Source organism: Cardiocondyla obscurior, linkage group LG13 (genome assembly GCF_019399895.1).
Source record: "Cardiocondyla obscurior isolate alpha-2009 linkage group LG13, Cobs3.1, whole genome shotgun sequence".
Classification (NCBI taxonomy): domain Eukaryota; kingdom Metazoa; phylum Arthropoda; class Insecta; order Hymenoptera; family Formicidae; genus Cardiocondyla; species Cardiocondyla obscurior.
The window spans coordinates 4,153,026-4,179,691 of NC_091876.1; the positions used below are offsets into that span (position 1 = coordinate 4,153,026).

The following is a 26,666-nucleotide window of genomic DNA, read 5'->3' on the forward strand; positions in this document are numbered from 1 at the left end:
AGCGTCTGACTCGAAATTTGGAAATACGAAGGGAAACGAACGAGAAGTAAAAGAAATGAACTCTTTCGGGAAATTCCGCTTTGCGAAACACTTTTTCGCACGCGTTGTCGAAAAGTTGGGTGGGAAGAAAAAAGGAAACTTAAAATTCACCGTCGTAAAACTTTCTCTCGTTAATTTAAAGCAAAATTTCGTATCAGCCTGTCACACGGGACTGCGTAGTCGATAAAATATCCTCATGAATGGGAGTTGCAGCGAACGCGGGAGGGACGATAAAAATCTTGCATTCTTGATTTTGGTAGATTAAAAAAAAAAAGAATTATATAAATAATAAAATCACGATGAAAAAATTTCGATAAATTTAATAAAAATTAATAAAATCGCGTGATTCCGTTCGATAATTAATGGTTCGCTCTACCTTCGCTCGTTCGTGTTTCGGGAACGCCTCTATTGGATTTACGACTCTTCTTTCTCGATATCTTTGAACGGCGGAACGCCGCTGGAAAAACACAGCTGACACATCGGCGCGAATGCTTGCGAACGTGCGGAAACGCCGAGAATGCATCGACGTATCGACTGCAACCAAGCTGCCAAGAAAATTGCGCTTCTCCACTAGTTTATATCGGCGGGCGCGTAGGTTCCTCGAGCTGTCGCGTTCATCGTTTGCAATAGCAAGGGGAGGGAGAGACGATACGTTCGTCAGGAACAATACAGCCGGCTCTCGTAGTCGCGAAGAGGAGCGTCTTGTCGAGGAGCTTTTAGGAAGATCGACGAGCTTTTTTCTCCCCATCAAGCGCGATTAATCGTTGACAGATAACCGCCGCGATTTAACACTTGCCACGCGATGGGCAGCGATGTGTAAAAACGAACGGTATTAAGCTCTCACGCTCGTGAGAGCCACTCGCGTTATCGCTCTAAAAGCATGTAAATTTTTTCAGAAAATTCGTTAGTCGTTGTAAAGTAACAATTTTTTTTAAATATTATTACCTTTGCTGTGCTCTTAAAAAATTTGGCGTCATTGATGTTAGGGCGGTGCTACATTGTTACGTTTACTTTTCTTTTTTTTCGAGAGGTCTTAAAGGAGATGTTTCTTAAACGTACAACGCCGTCTAAATATCCGTTTCATGGTGATGCTTTCGGGCAGCGTTAAAAAGTGCCATTATCCCGTTCTGGCGAACGAACAAATTTATTCTGGCAAAAATATGACATCCGTACGTACTCGGTGAATCGGGGAAAGTTGATTAATCGTCGCGACTGTAGAAAAATTACTGGACGCGCGACGTAGAGTCGCGCGGAAACAACTCTTGAAAAATTCAGAGTCGTTCCCTTTGCCGTGCGAGCGCGCGGTAGTAAAAGGGTTAAACAAATTGAAATACGATGCGCATAATCCACATATCGATAATCCTATGAGGGAATATTCAATGCGGCTTCGCCGGCAGCGCGCGATAAAATTCGGAGCATGTGTACGCGGTTGCGGCACAATCCGAAGGCGGATGAACTGTTCCATAGTGTATCTGGCCTCGTGGGAGGCCGTAGGATTGCACACACAGAGCAAAATCCATATTCACGCGTGGCGAATACAACGGGACGGTCCCCATAGGAAATTTTTACGAGCGTAGTCCGCGTGATTTCTCCCTTGTGCGACCCATCACGTCGACAGTACGTCAAAGCCCGCGTGAAAACTCGCGGAAACGCGCCGGAAGTGTTCTCGTAAATAATGCTTCTCTATCCTCGTCGCGGCGCCCGTTGCCAAGTTCTTCTCGAACTCAAAATACGTGCGTGCCGATAAGACGTTAACTCGATCGAAGATTCCGGCGAGTTTCAAAGTGCGTTCGCGACGGACTTGCGAAACTGCACGACGATCAGTCTCCACCGATATCGTTTCGGTTGAGCGCGACTTGTTTCTTGGAGCCAAAAATATATATAATCTACGCGTGTAGTCAATTTCAATGCCGCTTTTAATTATTTTTGTACATCACGGCGTTTTGAGCTGCGCGAGTCTCTTTCGCGATGCTTTCACGACGCGTTTGGAGTATTTCCTTTTTATTCGCGCGAATAAAGGTAAGGCGCGCAATTAATTAGGCGAACGAGGGCTTCGTGCCGGTTTTCCGTATACCAGCAACGCGGCTGTCGCGTTCGACGATAAAATGCGGTAATTAATTGAGAGAGTACCCCTCGCTCGTATCCCGCGTTCGAGAATTTATCGGGAGAGCTGTGCTGAGAAAAAAAATTCCTTTTTCCGTCTATGGATATTTTCCCCTTCGTTAGATCGCAGTTTGAACGTGTTCTGTCGGACGTCTACGTTTTCCAAAATTCCAATCGAATCTTTTACGACGATCCAGAAAATCTCTTTCTGTCTGCCAGTCATCGGCGGGGAAATGAAATATCGAGTTGGTCGCATATGAAATTTCAGATTCCGAAAGTTTCAGTTTTCGGAAAACGTTTTCTTAAAATAAATCTCCCTCCGACAAAATATTATATATCAGATTTAAGTGACAATTTTTTTATCTAGCAATTATTTGGCGGAAAAGAGCGAGAGGATCTTATAATATTATTCTACTATTTTAAGTTTTATATAGAAATGATTTTAAAGTTATAAAGGGTCACATTTGCCCGTTCTTTTAAAATTTTATCTCAACTATTTCTTATCCAAAACTGATATTTCGAATCTTCTTGCGACAGTATGAAAAAAAAAATTACGTCCGACGAGAGCGCGTTTCTTTATTTTTAGTTTCGAGTTCGCACGTCCCTTTAATTTTACCGATTATTTTAATTACTAAAGTTTTTGGGCTTTATCTCGACATTTCCTAAGAGAAATGAATACATCGAGTTATCGATACGTAAAGTATATATATACCGCATGCAAAATGTCCGTGATATTAATCTGAAAACGTTTTTAATCTTCTTTGCCTACAAGTTAAATCGTTATTGAATCTTCTCGGCCGCGTATATACTTGATCCTTTTTCGGTGGCCCGGCAACCGTCGGTATAAAACCGATATCTCATATGCGGCGACCTAATGGAAGCGTGTGTCGCGTTCGTGAAAGCAGAAACCAATTCGACGAATGGGTATATGGTTCTGCGAGGGACGGGTAAAGTGGCAAAAATGTAACTCCCCGGGGTCCACTATGCGTTCCGGTTGTAAGACGGCTCCCTCGCGTAGGGTGGCTTAGTGAGAAAGTAGTGCCGGAATAAATCCACCGGATTATCCAGCGGACGTCCTGATTCTGCCTGGACCCGCCCAGCTTCCTGCCCTTTCATCCCTTCGACGCTGGTCAGCGGCGTCGGTAGGGCAGATATTACGGTCGTAAGAAGTAGATTTCTCATTGCGCGTGGCGATGGAGATGGTAGACTACTGATCGGACAATTTAACGGGCGTTGCTGCGAAATTCGCACGAGGATGAGGCAAAACGTTTATTTCTCGTTTTAAAGATCCCGCTGTCTCGAAAGCGGAGAGACGCCGTCGTCTCGCTGACCTCGATTTGCATTTTTAACGGCGCGCCTTTTTGCCATTTTTCGTGTTATCGTACGCGTCCGTTTCGACATCGGAATGATACTACATAATTTCTACGAGACTATAAAAATCGAACCCAATTTCACATTGTTACGAAGTCGCGCGGGCATGTTATCCGATCGTCTTTTCTCTCGCTGCTCCGGTTCGATCTTTCCGTTCGTCTCTTTATCTCAAGCATCAGTTTTCCCTCGGAACATATTTTTCTATTTGATCGTCGTCGTCGTCGTCGTCGTCGTCTACCGTCGATTTTATTTTCCAACCGCGGCGCACTTTGGATTCCGCAGTGGAATCCTCCACGTAGTTATGCCGCGTTGTATGTCGGGGCTCCTCTTTCTTCAGTAATTTTCTTTAACCGTTCCGCTGGAATGTAGTAATGCACTCTCATTAAATGAAAGCGTTATTGTCGTTGGGCGGTTTATATGCTTCTTGTAAACGTCGCATTTTATTATCCGCGCCACTTTTATAAAATCTCGTGCGCAAACTCGGGTGCGCTGTCGCGCAGTAGAAGATGCACGTCGTATGATCAGCTAATCTTATTAAATAGCTTCCAGAACTACGGTATAAATCTCGCTCTTATACTTCTTTTTTTTTTTTTATTAATACTTAACTACAGCCTGCCTTTCTTCTCTATTACACGATCTCATTACGTTAAAACGTTCTTCGCGTTCTTTAGTTTTTTTTTTTATCTTTCAAAGCCTTCAATTGTTTATCTCATGTAGAAACTTAACGAACCACAGTTAATTCTTTTTTTTCTTTTCTTTTTTTTTTTTTACTTACATCTTAGAATTATTTTATTAATTTATTTTTTTATTTTTGTGGAAAGACGTTTCGCGAATTAATGCAAATTTATATTAATTTCAACTTAGTTTATTTTTAAATTAAGCAGATTAATAAAATAATAGTAATACTTGCTTCTTCGTCATTTCATTTCAAATATACGCGGGGTAACGGCCAGTGAAGAAAACTGCGAAATCAGCGTGCAATGGTGCAGCCGGAAAGTTGCTGATTTATTTGTTTACCGATCCGAGCCGAAATTTTCGCGGCTGGACCTCGCGAGAAGCGAGAAACACGCGAGCGAGAACGGAAAGCGTTATCGTCCCCGTCCGAACAACTTTCTTGACATTTCGAAAACTTTTCGATGGATCATCGGGCAAATCTGACTTCGTCGTGAGTTCCGAGATGACATTCCGATATTGCTCGGCGTTTTTTCGCGCGCGATCGGGACCCGTCCCGGCGTGTTGTAAAATCGCCGGTTATCGAATCCCCGAGCGGAAAGTTTCATTTTAGCATTCGCGATTTATTTCCATGCGAGTCATGATCGTAACCCGATTCCCGGCGATATTCTCTTCCCCCCCAAGAGTACCGCCATTTCCTGTGTAACAAGTATCCTCGCGTGTGGCATCGCGTTAGTTCGACGGGGAATAAAAAATGCAGCAGCATCGCGCGCTCACTTCGCTTTGCCTTGATTCAACAAATTTCCCCAGATACGGAAATCAGTTTCCCCGAACGCGAATCTTTTTACAGGCTTTTACGAATCCCTCCTTCTCCCGACGAGCTGAAAAATCAGACCGCCTTGCGATATCTCAACGAGATATAAATGTTGCTCGGCGAATCCATTACCGCGTGTATAAGTTCGTGCAAGTAGTCCGTGTCATTTCTGCGGACAATGTAAATCCAGATCGAACACGAGGCTGCGGCTAAAAGCGTCGAATCGCTCGCGCCGTGAAATAACACCGGAAAAGGCGATATTTTCGTTGTTGCGCATCGGGGAAAACGGCTGCGGGCTGCGCGGATAGTATGCAGCCAGCGGATGTGAAAACGCAGCTTAAATACATTTCCCGTGCAAAGCTCCGTCCACTTATGCACCGTGCTTTTAGCGGTGCTCGCGTTAGGTGGCGTGGGAGGGAAACGGGTGACGCGAAGAAGAGCGGCGCGCATAAGGAAGAAATAGGACGTGGCGCGAACGGAAGCTGAGCGAAAGCGGAGGATGATGAGGTAGATTGCGAGACGGTGTGGGTAGAAGAACAAGCAGAGAAGCTGCCCGGGCATACGGCCCCTGCTTTGCCGAAGCAAATCGCACTTAACGGCACTGGCTGCCGCCAGTAATTCAATTAATCGACGAACAATTTAACGAGCGAACGAGGCGACGAGTAGGTGGGAAAACTTTGCGCTACGAATTAACTCCGCCGTATCCTCGATTGTCTCGATCGGTCTTTCGGTGCGCGCCGAGGCGCGGATAACGCGATTTTAAGTCACGAATAAACGGCTCGGGCAAATATGCGGGGCGACGAAGGGTACGGGAACAGCGCGGAGAAGTCTAGCCGGTAATTGTGTGTACCTTCCATTTTTGTTAACTATCCTCTCGCACCACGGCGAAGATACACACCACGCGCGGGTTTATTTTTATCAAACAATCCCGTGCGATTAATATGAAACAAATAGATTAATAAGAAAAATGAAACGGGGTGAACGTATATATTTCTCTCGGGGTAAGGAGGCCGATATGTCGCGCTAAGAATTTATCGCAAGGAAAATATACGGCTTATTCCCCCTCTAGCCAATCGCGCGATTAATTTTGCGAACGCGACAGACCCCGGGCGTTTTGCTCTCGGCGTTCACCGAAACTAGGTCTCGGCAACGCCACGTCGAGGATTTTACAGTCTCGCGGAGGGTAAGGAGAGTAATTGAATTTAGGAAGTTGGGTTTACCGCTTACGAAATATCCAACGACGGCGAAACGTTCTTCACCAACCCCGGTCGGTTTCAAGCCTCGTTCCCTCTCCCGCGTGGCTGCTCATTAAAATTAGCGCTCATTGACAGAATATTGAAAAGCAGAGTCATAAAGGAAAGGAGCTGTGTGCGGATAAATATACCGGCGTCTCCATTAGCGGACGCAGGCCGAGTTAACGGCGAGCCGCAAAACCGGCGGTGCCTCCTCTTGCGTTTTGTCCGCTTGGCGTCTTTCCAGAATTTCTCGAGTGATTCTCCATCACTCGTAGCTTCCGTTCTACCTCCTTCGTCAATCGTCGTCCCTTTTCTCTTCATTTTACGGACGATTACGAGCGAGCGGTATCTTCGCGTAAGAACATCGATTGCTACCGGTTCGAACATTTGGCGAACGCGGCGGGACTTTACGTTAGCCGTATCACCGTACTTTACACGATACTCTCTTTTTTTTTTTTTTTTTTAGAGGTCTTTCACTTTTGTTAGGTACTTATTGCGTTTAAACTTTGTTTTGCAATTCTCTAAATTTTACAAAAGCTGGTTTTAATTGACATTGTACTGTGTGTACTGGCATATGTTTCTTAATGTAGTTTGAGCCTAATGTTCTTGAGCAGCGTGGTATATTATACGGCATAAAGCCCTTACATAGTTATACCGCGCATTCTATTATGCACAGGGGGGAGAGAGAGAGAGAGAGAAGGAGAGACATAAATTATTTGCGTGGAGTCTGGTCAACCCCTATTAGCAAACTCTTACTAATAACTTGCCCTGGACGTTAATTAATTAAAATTAACTCGCATAAATATATCGCCGTTAATTAACATATTTTAATACACTATCTAATTAGCTCGATTACTTTAGCTTCGCGAAATAATTGCAAAATGTGTCCGTTATTAAAATGAATACGTAATTGCAATTATAGATTATCCAATATAAATATTGCTGAAGTTAAAAATATATATTCCCGAAGCAAGAGCTCTTCTCCCGCGTATCGGGTTAATTCAATAAAAGTGTCATCTACTTTTATGTTGCACGTCTCGAACGTATATTTCTTGCACAAATTTTCCGTGCAATTTTCGGATAAAGGAAAACACACGTAGGGATGGCGTCGCGCGGGCGCTCGCCGAGGCCCGTCCCCGTTTCACGAGATCGTTGTCGCGACTCTGGAAATATCTTAGGCGAGCGGCGGATGTTCCTCCTCGAACATACGCGGAGAATTTCAATCTCGCGCAGTCGACGCGGAAGTCGCCAACGTTGCTCAACTTCGGCGTGGCTTCGGTTGCCGACGGTTCGCGCGTGTGCTGGAAACAATGGTCCACGAAGCCGTTGAAAGTTCGTCCCCGGGGCGAACCTCCGAGCAGATCGGCCGACCTCCTCCGCCTTTGACAACTTGGACAGTTAACAGGGTGCGCCCGGCCTCCGTTATGGGATTGTCCCGCGGTATCGGGCCGCGTCTCGCGAGCCTCGCGCCGAATTCGCGACAATTATCACGGCGAACTCGCCGGAGAACTCTCGCGCATTTCCCGGGACGTCGGCGAAATAACGCGCCGCGTGCGCCTCCTCGCCCGTATTGGAATTCCTTCCGGAATGCGTGTCTCTGCTTTTCGGCTCGTAGTCGTATCGTGGAGTCGCGTACCTATACCGGCTGGAAATCGCGAATGCCAACATTCTAGACGGGACACGTCGCACATACACAGCCTCGGATATATAGCCCGACAGTAACTTTATGTATTTCGCCGCGATACTGTAGAGAGTGCAGTGCGTTCGTATTAGTCATTATATGTATACACGTTCGTCTGTTATTCTTGATATCGTCGCGGTAATTCGGTTTACGCAAACGAATGTCCTCGAGATAAAAAAAACAAAAAAAATCCGAAGGCGAGAAACAAATTCGACGGTCATTAGAAGCTCGTCAAAAAGTAATGATTCCACGATTGGAAATTTACAGTTTAAACGGCGATTACTGAACAATAAATCGATGCGCAATATGGACTATCGCCGGGTGCGATCGCGCGTTAAATTTAGGAAATATATTTTACTCGCCGCGGCAACGTAAACAAATACATGCAATTGACGATAATTAAAGCTCCTGCGGAGCGCGCGGCGCGTTATGACGAATTGATTTTCCCATTACACAATAAGTTCCATCGTTTCGTCGTTAATCATCAATATCATTAGTACTTGATAAATTAAATAAAATACATTAATAGCGCGTTTATTCGACACACGCCGCCCGCCGTTTCATTGAATTACCGGTCGCGCGCCTCGCGTTTGCGCCCCGCAGTACATAAAATCTAATGATGCGAATTGTCGGGGAGACGGCATTAATCGGTCATACTTTTCTGAAATAAGTGAACGTCATTTATCACTCTTCGAGGTTTATAATAAAATCAGCCGGGCGAAAGATACTGGCGCATTCCGCTATTTAAATTCAACCATTGTCTCGCTCGCTGAATTTTATTAATTAACAACAAAGCAGCGTTTTTAAATAAAAGCATCATTTACTGTAGAAAGGCAACGTTATCGTATCCGGTGCATTTCGCACCAATGCTATTTAATTTTTTGAGTGACAATTGTGTAGGAAAAAAAAAATTAAAAAAAAAAGATTTTATTCGATTATCGTCAGGTTTTAAGTGATATTTTTTAATTTTTGCTTTGTACAAAACTATTGCGTCAAATAGCGTTTAAATATAGAGTTACCGCTTCCGCCGTTATCATTTTATAAAGCACGAGTTCCACGTAGCAATTTTGTTTTGCAAGTGGTGTATCGTAGCTATTAGTTGCGCGCCACGCCCGTTGCCGTTTGGAACGCGAAGATTACACGTGGGATAAGGGCAATGAGCTTAAATATCGAGAAAATAGGGAACATCTCGCTGTCGCATTTCGAGTTTATATTAGAACGAGCGGTGAAAATGCAGCAACGCAGATGAAATTTTTAAAAGGAGAACTTTCGGGAGGGAACGAAATAAACGGAGTCGCTTATCGGCTGCGAATATTCTCTGTGAGAGGTCGCCTACAAGGCGACATATTTGTTAAATTTAAAGCTCCGGGAATTATTAATTAGGAACGTATCGCCGTTGTTAACGTTGTTCCCGCTCGCATTACTTGCGCCTGCATCGCAAAAGACGCGCCGTGATACGCGCAAGTGCGACGAGATGCGGGGATATGAGACACGGCATTATACGCCGTTGCAAAGCTGCACAATGCGGGCACGTTCACGGAAAATCGGATTTCACCCTCAGGCTGCATGCATGCACAACCGACGGCGGAAAATAAAAAAATAACTCGGTGCACGGTTGTTCATCATCGAACTTGCATTCCCGTGATACTTCGAATTGCCGGTTCTTTCATTCTTCGGATTTCTCAGGTATACTTCCACAGCGGCACTTGTTGTTATTTATTGCGCGGGTTGAAAACGCATGAAAGAAAGAGACAGAGAGAGAACCGAATAAATTAATTATAGTAATTAAGAAGAAAAAAGAAAAGATAATTTGGAATATAAGCGTTCGACAAATATATGAACAAGTAATAAGTTGCGGCGGAACGTATCTCGATAATAATTTCATTTGAATCTTTTTACTATATCATTGTTATAATTACGTCAACATGCCAGCATTAAATTATTATTTACAATTTAATATAATATATTGTACTTGATCAACAAGAATTTCCGCAAATATCATTTGTTTAACCGCATCCTGTTAATTATCGCAGCTCGAACCAATTAGAGTACGCCAAACAACGAAATTAGTCACAAAAAATACAAGACAGAATATTGTACTCTCGCGGAATACTTTTTTTTTCCCCTTTTAATAACTGCGCATTTTTATTGGGTTATTATTTCTCGTTTTCACGCGCGGCGCTATCATTGTCAATCCGCGGCAAAATGATAAGCTCGTTCGGATAAAAAATATGGGCGCGATATCGTGCAGTAATCTTAATCCTCTCGTTAAATTTCCACGGTCCATCGGTAATATCCGGGGTGTGAATAAAATCAGCGTAAATAAACGCATAACTTGCACGCGCGAAGAGGAAAAACGTTGCGGCGCTGCTTCTGGCGGATGAAATCTTCAGGAGAATCGCGAGCTGGACACGCCAGCGTCCTTCAGCTCGGCGGCCGAAGAATTATGAGCTCGTTTCCGGCCAGCGACATAAGCTCGTAAATTCACGTTGCCCGCCGAGCTGGATCCGATATGCAATTTCCATCAGGCTCGTCTTCTCCGCGTCGCCGATCATTTTTGCCCTTATCCGCGCGCGTGCGGCGGACGTGCTCGCTCGCCACAGTATAAACGACGGTATCAATAAACGGTCCATAAAATTGTCGAATTTATCGGCGCGACGATAATCTCTCGCCGGGTGTATTTTTTCGTCCGACCCTTTTTTTTTTTTTTTTTTTACCCTCCCCGTTTGCGAACGCGCCCACAGCTCGTGGTTTATCCCGTCAACGCGAATCGCGATGAGCCAGGAACGCTCACGCGGCCTGATTACAAATTCGAATTCGTCGCGTGCGCGCGATCGATATCGCGATAAACGAAAATGTGTCTCCGCATCCGAGATGCATCGTTGCGACAGCACGATACCGCGTCCGTGATTCAAAAGCGCTCGCGTTCCCGAACGCGCGTTGAAATATTTACGACGTTCCAGTCAGTTTGTTCGTTATTGCACGCTTATATATTATCGAGTGATATATTCAAGTGACTCTTCGCGCCGAATGTCTTCTCGGTATTATAAAAATGCTCGAGTTTTTTCGGCGCTACAAAAACCCAGCGTTCTCTTTCGATGCGAAAGCGTGCCCTATAACGCGCCTTTTAAACGATCACGTTGCCACTTTCGTCGAGTATTGTGGGGGAAAAAAAAAAAGAAAAAAATTTCGCGGTTAGGTCGCCGTGATTTTTATGAGCATCGCGATATTGAACGAACTGAACGGGAGATATACGGGCGACTGGATATCCCCTGGCAGGAGTAGGAGATCCCCGAAACGATCCTGGATCTACCGCGACAGAAATCCGAGATATGAAAAGTCCGCGATGCGGTTTCGCCATTGAGAAAACGCGCCGGTGGATGAAAGTATCTTACGGCGTGGCAGCAAAGCCGCACTAAAGCCGCCAAGTTAAACGAAAGTCCGTAAAGAGTGATTCAGCCGCGACGTTGAAAACGCAATACCCGCCTGCCACCTCATAGGTTTGCCTAGGAAAAACATTTTGCGCGACAACTCCGCACACATCGGATGTTGACATTATCTATGATCGATATACCCCCGCGTTTGCTGAATAATATTCAAAATTCGCACGAATTATATCTACCGTATCGTTCATGTATCTCATTATGTAAATAGGATTTTGCGAAAGCGTTCTGTTTGCCTCTTTCTAAACGAAAAACGTAAAAAAAACTACGTAGAACGAGACGCGCTTTTAATTAGGAAACTTTTTGAAAATATACAACAGGCAAACGTAAGAAGATTACAATATATACGGCTTCGAATTAATTGCTAAATTTTTTTTAATTGCGTTACGTTAATATTGATTATTCGGCGTTAAGCGCGAACCGCGGCTGATTCTACTGACGCTCAGGAAGTAGCGTGATCACGGCGAGGCAAGGGTTCGGGATATTTGCACGTGTCAAAGAAATCGAGCAAGCTGTCTCGTCGTTACGGCGAGTCAACGAAGCTGTCTTCTAGTTGCCGGCGCTGCGATGCGCTGCTTGCACACGGCCAGCATCCCGCATGAGCATCGCACCTGTGCTGTTGCTAAACGCGTACGTACGAAACGCAGACGATGCATGCAGCGACTACGGAATCCCTGCATTGCAATTTATGCTGATTTATATGCGCGACGGCTTGTAGTAGGAACCTACAACGGCGCTCGCAGCCCAATCTCTCTCTATCTCTCTCCCTCGTATGGATATGTGCATTTCGATTTATTTATACTTCGTTTTCTAATTCTATACATCGTTTGCCCGTGTGCGCTGTTATCGTCGCGCATTGCAAGTTAGTTAGGACCTAGCGAAACTAACGCCGACCATTAACGAGGTCCGCCGGACTTGGTATTTTTGCCGCATCTCTTTCGTGCAAAGCTCCAAATAACGCCGGTATTTTTATTGGATCTATTTGCCTATTCTTTTATACGTCGGCCGGCACGCATCTCGCAAAAAACAATCTCGCAAAATACCCTGGCACGGGAAAATTTTTTTAAGTAATACCGATGCGTTGTACACTATTATTTCTCATTCCGCGAATGTTTTTTTTTTTTCGATATTTTCTTTACGGCACGATATTTTACGATCAATTCTTGGGAGAAAAAAAGAGACTTGCGGTGATAATCTTTAATAATGATGAAGCTATTGCGCACATTCGTGGCCCCGGTAATAAATAATGAAGATAGGTTGGTCCGTCCGACCCTCTTCGTGTCCTACTACAGATATGTATCTGTTTACACGATCCCTTCTTCACTCCCGCGCGTGCTTATTCAAACGTGTCTACATCCACCCCGGCATTTCCCCGACCGCCATTTCTGCGCCATCCACCTAGTTGGCACGATCCTCCGGCTTTCCATGAAACCGCCCGGGCCAGTTCTCCCGGTACATACAACAAAGGACGACGTTCCTCACTGAATGCTAATTGACACCCAGCCGCAACGACCATGCTAAATTCTGTCCCAAAATTTCGTCTGCGTCGCGCAGCTAAGCATTGTTATTAGATCGATGTTGCCTAAATTAGCCGGGCTGCAAACCTGCCGAATATTATATTTCGGCGTCAATCCGACTCGTTTTGCAACGTAAATTTATTTATCTCTTTTCGATGTGAAATTTTAACGACCGGGAGATAGCTAACTGTCAATTTAACCAATTTAATAATTCATTATAAATAATTAAATTGCTCGTTTATTCGTCATAATTAATATCGGTCAATTTCAAATAAAAGACTTTTGCGGACCGCGCGCAAATGGAAAGAGGAGACCGTAATTTATTTTACTTATTTTATATATCAATTTAGCTGATCAACGCGAAATAAAACCTTGGCCAGACGCGCGACTTATTTCCCCGTGGAATTTGTACAGCGGAAGTTTGCTTAAAAACTCCAATGGCCATTGCAGCTGTCGTACAGTCTCGTAACTTTGCAAATTCACTCAAAGCTTTGTGAGAGAGCTCTTGCCTCTATCTTTTTATTTCTCTCTCCTTCAATACCTGTCTCTCGGGTCGTCACCATCCGTCGAACTTGATATTCGCTTTCTAGATTGATATTCTTTCTGAATCCTCAAACCTGCCGCGGTTTTCTCTCTTCGATTCGACATTTCGACAACGATAATAAAACAGAAACGCTCTCCTCTCTTTGCATGCGCGCGGCGTGTTTGCACAGACTTTTTACGGATGATTTTCGACGGGATCCACGGCGAAATAAAAAAAACAACCCCGACGGAATTGAGACGGTATGATAATTTAATTTTCGATGAATTTCATCTCGGCTTGCCGTGTTAGAAATAAGAAATGAGAAATGAGAGGAGAAAAAGTATCCTTGTTAATCGGTAACCAGCCCCATTCATATCCTCCCCTTTTCTCACGTACGTCGGTGGCGTAAAAAAAAAAAGAAAAAAAATTCTAAAAATAGGTGCACCCTTGTGAGACGAGACGGAGGAACGGCGGCAGACGACGAGATAAAGACATGCCCTTCTTGCCCCGTATTATAAATTGCGCCGTAAAAAGTATAATATATACGGTATAAAAAGGTTGATTGCCTCTCGAGGTGATCAGCGCTACTTAAGGCCCCATCACTTTCCATCCCGATAATTCAGCTTATCGCGAAAAAATTATTATTTAATTGTCAGAGGCTCTTGCAGCGCTTCTCAAGTTTTAAGCGTTCCCCGTAATTAGATTTTTCCGTCAAAATTTTCCCGCGGATAAGTCGATCTTAAGTTCATCGCGGAATTATGAAGGATGAGCCAATATGTCTGAAACATTCTTTTTAAACGTCTTCTTCATCTGATTAATTAATTCCTCGATGTACAATAACGCAGAGTCGAGTATCGAAAGGGGTGAAAAAAGGACATCGGACGAGAGAAGAAAGGAATCAATTTAAATTAGAACGCGTTCTCTTATTCGTTTCGTAGCTTTCTTTATTATAATATTACGTTACAATGATATATCTCTCTCTCTTATAACGAAAGTTGTAATACCTCATACTCGTATCACTGGAAATGCACACGACATACATATTTTGTAAGATCACATGTATTTTTTTCGGACTCGAGGGTTCTCGTATACATATGCAAAACGAGGTAGTTCATTTCTACTTAGTTAATCGTAAGATCTGTTAGGTTCTTAAATTATTACGGCCGTAGCCTTAATCTTAAGTAGCCAATCGCTGCAAAAATTCGAAAAATAGGTACATTGTTTTTGCGGTCTGGATTATTATTTTTTTTTTATTTTATTTATTTATTTTTTTTTTATTGCAATTAAACATAAACTGATACAATCGATGACGTTGATTTCATGCAATTATTTCTTTCGTCAATATAAATCTAAACTAGAGCCATTTTTTACGTTTTCTATATAATTATCAGCGAGAGAATAGCTATGGTCATTTTAAATAGAGATTTTATACATATAACTCTTGTGAAACGAGGTTCATTTCTGACACGTGCGATTAGCAATCCCCGTTTATTTATTCAAATCAAATGTTTCTCTCGTTACATTTCAATTAGCGACGATCGTACTTTCGCTCGCGACGTGTTTGTACAATATTATCTCCCGGCTAATGAGTCACTACGATGACGTCTGAGACGCAGCGGCTCCCTTAAGCCGAAGGGGCAAATTCTGAAAAATCGTCCGAGACCTTTTTACGCGCGGGCCCTTCGTCGCCGAGCATATATCATCGCTAAAGCCCGATAAGCCCTTGCGCCGGCGAGTCTTGTTATTAAGGCCTAAGGAGAAAAGGTACGCGACCGGATATCGGGAGAACGTAATCGGGAAATGACTCGGCTGCGACGTGTAATTTATGACGGAACTGTCCGCGCGAAAAGCCGATCGGCCATTTCGTCGCGCGGATCGCTGATTGTTTCGCGATTATCGATTTTCGTTTCGCACGAAGGAAGGCCATTTCACGCGAAGGAGCCCCGGATACTTACATGCCGGAGTCGTCTCTCTCTGGTAAATATATATGATTCTATTTCATTTTATTTATTCCCCGCCGTGCGTATCGTACACATTTGACTGTTATTACAGTAATAAATTCACCCGCACATGGGCACCGCTTTACATAATTCCTTTCGATCGAATTCAGCACATGCTCGCGAGCGCGTATATTTTACCGGTGAAAGGGAGCACCTCCGTTCGCCAAACGCGCGTTCCCTCGTCGCCGCCGCAGCTTTCGTCATTTGTTTTATTCGTCCGTCACCTAACAGCGAGTCCGTTAAACCAACCTGCCGTCATTAAGGCACCGGTGAGAAAAGAACGGCTGAAATTTATCTCCCTCGTGCGAGTTTTGTGTATTCGACGTGCCGTCCCGTGGGCGAATTCGCTATATTTTACAGATATCCACGGCGAGAAGGAAATTCCTGTTTTTGCTCCGCGAGGGAATAAAGATGAATATCTGAATTTTTCAGGTAAAATAAGAAAAATGAAAAAAGCGCGAGAGCGGTATATTATTCGTGAAGAAATACCTATATGTATTTTTTATACCGCGCGTCGTTTAGAGCTACTTACCGCGGTGCGAAATTACGAGGGCGGCGATAACAACGGGGAAGGAAGTCTCTTGCGTCGTGCCCTCGAACACCTGTCGCCATTTTCACGCCCCGTTACACGCGTTAGGTCCCGCAAACCGATCGATTCGGTTAAGTCGTCTGTCTAATCTAATAGGACGCGAGAGGAGTAGATCGATAGTGTTAATTACTCTAATTGTGTCTGCTCGGACCAGCGCACCGATCTTTCTCGTTCGATCGGCAGATTCGAACAGAGCGGTGGACGCGGATGATAGGCCGTCGATCTCCGATATTAACGCTACTGAAAAAAGCTTATTTCTTTTTTCGTTCGATTATATATCTCTTCGTAAGAAAAAAAAAAAAGAGCCGAATTTCCGTGCGCTCGTCATGAGATATGGTGGCTCTCGTAAAGATCGTAGGAGCGTGGTGCGCGCGCGAAGAAATATTATCACCTGAGAAAATGCTACGGAGCTAGGAAAGTCGACACGTACGAATAACGGCGGCACGAGAGAGATGGCAAAGTCTATTACGTCGCCTGCCATTATGGATAAAGCCGTGTGACGCGTTTCACCGTCTAGAAGGATGGTTCGTTGCGTGGATATGCGGGGGACAATGCTTAATGAAGTAACGTGGCCGCCAATAGGAGTAAACGCGTATACCCCGGTAAAAGGTCTTTGACGGGGGGGACTTAAGTCTATCAGCCGCGAAAATATTTTGTATAAGCTTATCAAAAAACGGAGAAGCGAGAGTGAAATGGTCGTGGAGAAAAAGGGGGAAGGCGAGAGGGTGAATATTCATCACATTCGCTTCGTTAGGCTTCTTCAGCCGTCTACAATAAGTACCGGTTGTCTAAACGCGCGCGGACTTAATGGGAACGTTTATCGAAATATGCAAATGCGCTCTTCACGGTCGTAAAAAATAGATCGCGGTGTCGAGCCGCGCGGTATCTTCAACTGGAAGTTGGACTCGAGGTATATTTTCATATGGATAAAAGCTCGTACGTTGAATCGCAACAATATAAAATATATACGTCGTAGATAAGTCGCTCGAGCTTCGATTAGCAAATCTAAATCGCAAACGGCGCTGCCTTGCTGCGGAGTCGGTGAATAAGCCATTCGAGTTTCCGTAAGCCTTGCGGGATCCGTCTTTTGTCCTGGCACGTTCGTTCCTTTGGAAGTCGGCCGTGTCTCTCGATGTCTCGTGGTCGATGAGCCTTTCGATAGCGGCGATGGCGGTCACTCGAGTTCCGCTCTGCGGTCTCTACGCGGTTTGTTTCTCCTCCGCTCTCCGTACGCTCGTCCGTCCTCGGCTCGGTTCACGCGCCTTGAAAGACGTTCGCTGCACCACGACGGCCGAGTCGCGCGCGAAGAAAGAAAAAGCGAAGGAATCCCGACGCTCGGTCACTCTTTTATTATTGCATAGCGGACTGCTGGAGAGTGTGCAAGTGAGCGTACAAGCCGTCGGCTTCCATCAGATCTTCATGGGTGCCCATTTCGGCCACGGTGCCCCGATCGAGCACGCAGATCACGTCTGCGTTCCTTATAGTAGCCAAACGGTGGGCTATGGTGATACACGTTCTGCCCTGCATGGCCTTGTCCAACGCCGCTTGCACGACCTGCACGCAGAAAATATCGGTTAATGCGATAGGCGATTTCCCGGGAACACGGCGTGAGTGGGCGACAACGATGACGAGAATATAAATGCGAACTGATCGTTTAAGAGGGAGAGAGAGAGCGCTTGGTCTCCTCAATGGTTAAAGATTTCGTGCGCCTCCATATCGCGCGCGGTGATTTTTTCGAATAAAAAAGTCGTTTATTTTTATGTAAATTATTATCAGAATATATATTTGAACATTAAATAATAAAAATAATGCGTATCTCGTGCATCATTAAAAAAAAAAAAAAAGATTACGCGGCAAATGGAGAATTATCTCCCTTATGGAATTTATGTCTCCAGCGCGGCATAAAAAAATTATTTGCCGCTTGTATAATTCATTTTTAAAATAGTACGAGATATCGTAAATTTTAACTCTCGGTATCGCGCATTGCATATGCATGACATCGATTCATTATACGCGCGGACCGTGCGTATACCGCGCGGAAGTGTTAAAAACAAATTAACGTTAATAATGCAACGTTGCACGTGCGTTCCTTGCGTTTTCGCGCTAAATTATTTAGTACGTCTTCCCAAAACTAATTTGGTAAATGCCGAGCAATTAGCGCGGGCGGTCGCGTTCCCGCGGAATGGCAGTTCAAATCAGAGGAACGACTAGGCGCTTTAGCTAATCGAACGTGAGGATTTCGGGCTTTCGTTTTACGGGACGCGACGACAAAAGGAGACACAAAGAAAGGGAAAGAAAGAGAGAGACGGGGGTTCGATGCGGAAACAATATTGCCGCGAAATTCATTTGGCCACGACGAGTAATTTCCCGACAGAGGCGTAACAACCGCTTGCTCGTAAAGCTGAGCATTTCCGATTGTTAGTACCGATAACACCGGCAATGGCGCGGCAGCCGAGCTCAAGAGAACTCGAGGGAGGCAACGAAAAAGGATTTAAAAAGAGGAAAAAAAATATATATATATATCGTTGTCGAGATCTATGGACCGTTTGATGGATTATCACGGCGCGCGGTAATCCTTTTTTTTCCGTTAAATGGAATTGCTTTACGCGCGGGAATGAAAAGATGTGATTGCGTGGCCGTGCAATTTGAGCCGGTGACAGAGGGCTGACGCGGGAGTATATCATCGGGCTTTAATCGAACGTGCGCCGAAATTATCATACAAAACGCGTGTCGGTATAAGCCACGTAATGAACGGCGTGCATGGGCACTATTTGGCCGCGCGCTCTTTGACTCGCACTTTCCGCCGATATTTTTCATCTCAATCCACCTGGGTCTCGTTAATATTCATCTCTCGCCGTGCCGCGCTCACCGCGCGATAGTTTAGACCGCCGCGAAATCGCCGCGCGGTCGACCCGGCTCTGCAGTGGATCGTTCGTATAAATACTCGGATATTTATTATCCAGCCTCTGGCCCGACTATCGCGCCCGTTATTGCTTATCGGGAATAGTTCCATTTGCAACATAGTTCCGCGGTGTTTACGCTGCGTTTGTTACACCGGCCGCTTCCCCGTTAAAAATGCAGAACGATTCGCGTTTGAATCGTGCGCGAGAATTTAATTAGGCGCCGTAACAATTTTTAACTTCTCTAATCATTGCCCCTGCAATCTGAAGTGAAATTATTCCCGGGGTATCAGTTTCTGCGATTTAATGTGGAGACAACTCTTGGGGGAAAAAAAAAAAAAAATAAAAAATTCTCTTTGCGAGGTTTGACTGTTTTAATTTTATTTTTCGCGTTGTGTTTCTCGTTACTTTGCTCAAAACACGAATATACGCTTGTTTCGTGCGGAGTAAAAGAAAACGTAGCTAAAATGGATTGACCTAAAAACCGGATGCTGACTCGAGGTTAAGCAACACGAGCGAATGGAACGGAAGAAAAAAATAAAAGAATCGAGTGTCGTGCGCGAACGCTATCTCCCTGTCGACTGAAACAGCGAAATTTTTCACGTGACGGGAGTACAACAGACGTATAGCGGTATTCTTAACAGTCGTATAGCGGTGGCATTATGAAGTACGGCAAATTTACGCCGAGCAAAATCCGCAGATCGTACCCGTGGGAGACGAGACACTAACCTCCGTCACTTCCGACGACCATTAACTCGATTGCCCGTCACCATCGGATTTTCGCGACAACGACATGGTCGTTTCTTTGGAAATTTTTCAATCAGACTTTTAATCTCGTCGAAAATTTATTAACAAATTTAATTTGTAGATAAAGTAAAGAAAAAAAAAATCATTACTCGCAAAATTACTCGTAAATAATTTCTTTTCAAAGACCACGGGACGGTTTTTACCTGTTCGCTTTGAGTATCAAGAGCTGAAGTAGCTTCGTCCAGTAGCAAGACTCGAGGATTTCTTAACAGCGCGCGTGCGATTGCTATTCGTTGCTTCTGTCCGCCGCTGAGCTGAGTGCCCTTCGACCCTAACCTCGTGTCGTAGCCCTAGATAAATAAAAAAGAGCTTTAACATTTAATTCACAATTTATTGCGAATAATTAGAACCTGTAGAAAATTGTTCGAAGCTGATCGCAATATTTAATTACGTTTGTCGCGCGTAATTTAAACACGAGTATTATAAAGTCGGTAAACTAACCAGCGGTAGCGATGAGACGAATGTATGGATGTTAGACATTTTGGCGGCCTTGATGATTTCGTCCATGGACGCCTGCCGGCTGTTGTCGCCGTAGGCGATATTTTCCGCGATCGTTCTGTCAAAGAGCACCGGCTCTTGACCGACGACCCCGAGCTGCGATCGTAGCGTACCTAGCGAAACCGAGGCGATGTCACGTCGGTCCAGGGTCACGGTACCGGTGATCGGATCGTAGAGCCGCTGTAACAGCTGGATACAGGTGGACTTGCCGCAGCCGCTTTGACCCACTAGGGCCACCATTTGACCCGGCTTGACGATTAAGTCTAACCCTTTGAGCACCGGCATCTCCGGCCGCGTCGGGTAGTGGAAGTTGACCTTCGAGTACTGTATCAAACCGTCTGCTTTCTGTGACGCAAAAGAAAAGGCGCGAAACGTTAAAGAGAAGATTCGAGCGTTAATCCCGTAATTTACGCCCCGCTTGTCGTCTAGAGACAAATCCCCGTGAAAACCGGAGCAGAGGTAGACGCGTTTCATTTCTTCCCATTCTTTCCTCAGAGCCGATCGTAAAGAGACGTTTATAGCAACGACACACTCCGGATTATGACTCGGGGGTGTTTCGCGATAGTATTACGCCTCACTTAATTTACATCAAGGTATTCTCAAACGCCGCTTGTTGATTTTCAACGAAACGCAAATTTCTCGCATCTTGAACGTAATTAACGATACGTCGCTCGGAGCGGCGTTATCAAACGGTCGTAAATTTCTAACGGATGTTAATATATCATTTGCACAGGCGTACCGACGTGCACGTGTACAAACACGATGCACTGCAAACGAAACAGAAAACCACGTTCCGATGCGAAGATTAAACATGCATCCGGCAATCAGCGGTATTTACGGCAAGGCGTCGCGGTAATTATCGGATTAATTTGCGCGTTCATCGCGCACGCTTCGCGAATTATCAGAATCGCTTGCGATCCCTCCGCGTTCTACGAATCGCAGTTATGTAAGCAGGTGTAACGTTGTAATCTGCGTCTCTTTCATTTTCGTTAATAATTCCTTAAATAACAGAGTGCTATTTAGCACGTTATAATACGTGCAAATGCCGCATGACTCTGATTTTGCGTCTTGCGATAAGATAAAAGCGCTATTAAATACTTTTTTATAAAAATATTAAAAAGATAAAACAGATAAAATTCGTCAGATTGTTAATAATATGACTTTCTTTGTCAAAATTACTTTGGAAGTCTGTGCAATTTTTTTCTTGATCTTTTTTTTTATATATGTTATACGTAACATACTAAAAGATTTCTTCGCTTTTAATATTAACGATTAATTTGGTTAGTCTGATTATTCAGTTGGAAACTCATTTACTTCATTTACAAGGGAAATTATTCCATAATGAAACACGCAAATCACGTCGACGTCCAATGGTACTTGGCACGTGCGTTAAAACAAATCACTAAGGCTAATAATTTTACGATTCAGCGGCCAATTTAAATGCCGTGTTCCCTGTCGCACGAATTTCGATTAACTTCGCAAGGGATTAATTAAAAGTTAAAGCTAATTATATACACATTCTGCTCTTTATCGTTTTACATTCTTCGACAAGTATTCTACTTTCTCAATAAAATTTATGTAATTGCACGTCTTATCTGCCTTACGGTCATTGTTATTACTCAACGCTGAACGCATCGGCGATTTAGGCAAAGTTAATAATTTAAATTTTGCAAACTGTTCATTCAATGATAATCACTAAACGCGCGCGTGCATCGAAGAGAAAATGCGCAACGCCGAAAACGCCGCGTGTGTAGACCACCGTGCTGTATATTCGCGGTTTACGCAACCGAGTATGCGAAACACGAAAGCAAACTTACCCAATCTAAATGCTTATCCTCTGATCCTGGCGGCGACGAGATTTCTGGCACTCTGTCGAGCAGCTTGAAGACCTTGCCGGCCGAGAGCTTCGCGGTATTAAAGTTAGGCGCGAAGGCGAGCGCCTGCCCGAGCATCCACGAGCCGAAGATTAACGCCTCCGACACCTTGATGACTTTTTCGTAGCTCAGTCCTTCCCTCGCCACTAAGTAGCCGCCGTAATAAAGACTTATAGCGTAGCCGAACATCGGCACGGTTTGACCGCACGAGTACACTATTCCTCGCAGCCTGTTTCTGACTCTGGTCGCCCGCGCGACGTGATCGAGCTCCGTACAATATCTCTTGAAAAAGACGTCCTCCTTGTTCAGACTGGCGACCGTGCGTATGTGAGTTATCGCCTCGACGGCCACTCGAGTGGCCGACTCCATTTTCTTCTTTTCTTGCATACCCTGACCGCCCATGACTCGCGCCTCGAAAAAGACCGCGGCGAGCACTAGCGGGATCGACACCACCGAGACCAACGTCATTTTCCACGTGTAGTACAAAGATAATCCGATTCCAATTACGAGGGTTGAAAAGGCTTGGAGCATAGAGCCAACGCGAGTACCTGTCGCGCCTTGAACGGCCGCGGCATCCGACGACAACCTCGCGCAGAGCGCGCCCACGCTGTTTTTGTCCTCGTCGTACCAGCCCATTTCTTGCTTTAACATCGCGGTGAATGCCATTTTTCTTATTCGCGTCGTCATACGCACGCCAGCCAAGCCGAACATATGCATCTGCAGCAAAGTGCTGATGCCGGTGACTATGCCGACGACGATGAAAAGTATCGAGAGGATAATAGTTTCTTTCATGACCTCGTCGGCATCGGGATAATTCAGAATCTTGTAGATATCACCAAATAGTATAGCGAACATTGGGAAGGAAGCACCCACTGTCGCTGCCGCGAGACATCCTGTAATTACGAGACAAAAAAAATTAATTTTAATCTTACTATATTTTTATTTTATATATTAATAAATTTAATAAGACATAGATGTATTAGGAAATTTTTTTTTTGTTATTAAGATTAATTAAAAGTTAGGAATTACCGATTAAATTTAATGGCCACTCCGGTCTGTTCAATCCGAATATCCTCATCATAGGCGCGTTGTAAGGTTTCTCGGCCTCGTCCAGTTCCTCGTTCTCGTCCGTAGATTCCGATCTCGCGAGTGAGAGTCTGTGAGAATGCGCGGACAGCGTTGAGAATTGTTTGTTCAGCGGTGGGTTTATCCTCATCTTCGGGCTCGACACCGTGGTCTTGGTGACAGGCTTCGCGACTTTATCTAGATAGTGCCGAATGACAAAGAGTTAGTCTCAAACGTTCCGTAGCTAGGCGCGAGTAAGTTTTAAACGCACCTTTAGTCATGGCCTCAGCATGGGCGGAGTGGAGTCCGTAATAATACTTTTTGAGCGCCATCAATTCCTCGTGAGTCCCCTGCTCGACGACGATTCCATTCTTAATAAACACGATTCTGTCGACGTTCGTGATAGTAGATAGTCTGTGACTGACTATTATTGTCGTTCTTCCCTTCGCTGCCGCGTCAAGAGCCCTTTGCACGGTCGCCTCGCTGTGAACGTCTAGCGCAGACGTCGCCTCGTCCAGCAGAAGAATCGCCGGATTTCTCGCCAGCGCGCGTGCGATGGCGATTCTTTGCTTTTGTCCGCCCGACATCTGAGAGCCTCTCTCGCCCACTGGACTGTCGTATCCCTGAATTGGCAAATTGAAATTAAAACGCGACATCCGGAAACGCGTGTTAAAAAAAAAATTAATTAAATCGTATTTATGCGGTTAATTACCCGAGTGGAAATTTATTTAGCCTATCTGATTTTGCATCTAGTGATTAGATTCTGAAGCTCATTGCTGGACAGTTTTGCTAGACAGCCACGAGATGAACCACGAATCGGCTAGCTAATTATTAGGTAACGGTGGGAATAATTTCTACTCGGGTATATTTTTAATTAATCTTCAATGGGATGACCGCGCCGGATTTCATTTTTCCAACGACGCGAGAGCCGCGCGACTAAATTGTGGCGCGTACAAACGTAACGAGATAAACGAAATGTGTGTGCACACGCGGACAGCGATCCAATGGGACTATCGCGAGTATCGAATTCACCTACCGATAATCCGCTAATAAACGCCTAATCGTTGACACTGGCGTAATCTCGGATAATGTTATTTGGTCGGCGGAGTTTAACACGCGTGTTTTATCGGCTGTTTGCGCGTTGACTGCCGGGCACACCTGAGACTATTGTTAACACATCGCAGCGTGCGATAATATCCAATCGGAAAATTATTACGCGAAAGATCGCGCCGCGATTTTTCGTCGCTATTTAAATTATTTCTTTAATTACGTTCCGCCGAAATTTAATCTTCCCCTTATTTAACCGAGCATTAACGATTAGCTTCGCATAGTTTTTTTTTTAATTAACAAAACGATTCGGCATATTTCGAATAAATGCGTTAAAAAGTTCGATAGGAGAAACAATACAGAGTACAATATCTTGGTTCGGCTTTCAATCGCGTGACAACGCCGACGTATCCGCCGGCTCTGTGACTTCCCGACGAAACTGGCTGAATCAATCGAACCCTCTCGCGTCGCGGCACGACCAAAAGGAAGCTATAATTCCGCACGGGCAAAGGGCGAGGCGCGGGTGGAATACGAGAAAAGGGCGGCGGCGCTCACCTCCGGCAGTTTGCTGATGAAGTCGTGAGCGTTCGCTTCCTTCGCGGCTTTGATCATCTCCTCCTCGGTAATGCTGTCATTTCCGTAACGGATGTTCTCGCGTATCGTTGTGTCAAAGAGCACCGGCTCCTGGCCGACCACGCCGATGTGTGAGCGCATCCATTGAACGTTGAGCGTCGACACGTCTACCCCGTCCAGCAGGACCTGTACGGAAAAATATGGCACCTCTTGGTGAAATTGTCTCGCTCTCTCTTTGTAGACGCGCGTACAGAACCTCGCGCTGACATCTCGAAACAAGAACCGATAGTCGGAATGATAACGCGATAGACTCCGTTTCGAAATAAACGCTGCGAGTACTTGCAATTAGAAGCGCGGCGGGAAAACGTTCCTAACAGCCATAAAATTAAGAAAATTACAGTGTCGGTAGTTACGAAATTAGTAACCGTACAACCATAACGAAATTCGTAAAGCAACGTGTGAAATTTAGCGCTGTAAAGTAACGCTAAAAAAATCACTACGTTTTTATATACGCGCAACATAAAGGCAATCTATGGGAAACTGCACGTATGTGGCATTTTAATATTACACGTAACTAAAAGGGAACTTCTAGTTTGCAACTTTATTGAACACCCCGACGCGATGTATTCGTCGAATGGAACGTGATAAAAAGCCACAGGGTATAAAACGTAAAATGTTTATTACACGCAGGATGTTGCGTTACTACACCCGGCTACTTCGGCGTCGTAAAAATCGCTGTCGCATTAATAAAATTGCGACGATATTTCTCCCCGTGCGCGATCCCGATCGCGCGAGATCCAACGACGTGGACCGTTTCGCGAGGAAAAGCTCGCTTCTCCCATGTCGCGAAATTTCCTCGCCGCGCGCTCAAAGACGTTCGGCGGAAAATTATGAAAAATATATTACAGGGATGACGGCGGTAAAACAATTATTTCCCGAATAACGCCAAAATAAATTACCGCAGCGCGGCGCCGTTTATTCAGCGTCACTGTAATGTCGCGAGGGATAAAAACGTCAGTGAGACATTTATGGCGCTATATGCGCGGTTATTAACTTTGTTCGCCACGTAACGCCCGTCATAGTATGCGAGCCCCGTCGCTTTCTATGCGCCTTTGCCATTAAAAAATTTCACATAAACCGGCTTACAATAAGTCTTTCGCGTAAACAAAGGATAAAATGCGACGTTCAAAAGTTTTACGCCCGCCGAGTTAACGGGTTTTTTTTTTCTTTTTTTATTTTATTTTTACTCCGCATTGCGTATGCGTTCAAAATAAATGACGCGAGGCAGGAAGGTATATATATTTTAAAACGAGGGAGAAGAGTATAGTCCGATTGATACGGTCACTACTGACCTGCCCGTCGAGGGGATCGTATAGCCGCTGGACGAGCTGCAGACAGGTCGATTTGCCGCATCCGGATTCGCCCACGAGCGCTATCGTTTCTCCGCGATTGATCCTCAGGTTTAGCGCTTCGAGCACTTGAACGTCCTTCCGCGCCGGGTAGCGGAACGCAACGTTTCTGAACTCGATCTCGCCGTTGACGGTGTCCAGTCGTCGGCCCTCCTTGCTGAGGCTGTCGATCGTCGGCACGCGGTCGATGACGTTGAAAATCGCGGCTGCCGAACCGCGGGCCATGGCAAACGCCTCGAGATGCGGCGAAGTCAGGCCCATGTTTTGCGCGCCGGATAAAACGCCGAAAAATACGACCACTAATACTGCCGGCGTGTACTCCTTTTCTTCCTTGTCGCGGTCCTCGAGAATCAATTTCACCCCGTACCTACGCACGCACAAAAAAATAATCTGCTTTTTAGTGATACACGCTGCTTTAGTTTTAAATACTTGTCGCAAAATTTGACCGAGAGAAATAATCGAAAGTAAGGAATAATCCGAATAATTTATAAAACGTTTATTAGTTT

The 26,666-nt window shown here is 44.9% G+C and overlaps 1 protein-coding gene and 1 long non-coding RNA gene across 8 annotated transcripts in view; one reads left to right on the top strand and one right to left on the bottom strand.

Annotated features, from left to right (window-relative positions):
- The window catches only part of LOC139107807 (uncharacterized), a 199,270-nt gene that overhangs the window by 135,743 nt on the left and 36,861 nt on the right, over positions 1–26,666 (top strand). The window lies entirely within an intron of this gene.
- Positions 14,317–26,666, bottom strand: part of Mdr49 (Multi drug resistance 49) — a 47,079-nt gene continuing 34,729 nt past the window's right edge. For all 7 annotated transcript variants that reach the window (XM_070665617.1, XM_070665622.1, XM_070665616.1 and 4 more), the window contains 8 exons: positions 26,104–26,527; positions 24,734–24,937; positions 23,403–23,754; positions 23,096–23,329; positions 22,010–22,959; positions 20,136–20,537; positions 19,838–19,984; positions 14,317–17,541 (listed from right to left, as the gene is read on the bottom strand). In XM_070665617.1, coding sequence (XP_070521718.1) covers positions 17,338–17,541; positions 19,838–19,984; positions 20,136–20,537; positions 22,010–22,959; positions 23,096–23,329; positions 23,403–23,754; positions 24,734–24,937; positions 26,104–26,527 — 2,917 coding nt within the window. In that variant the 3' untranslated portion in view covers positions 14,317–17,337. The remainder of the gene's footprint in view (positions 17,542–19,837; positions 19,985–20,135; positions 20,538–22,009; positions 22,960–23,095; positions 23,330–23,402; positions 23,755–24,733; positions 24,938–26,103; positions 26,528–26,666) is intronic.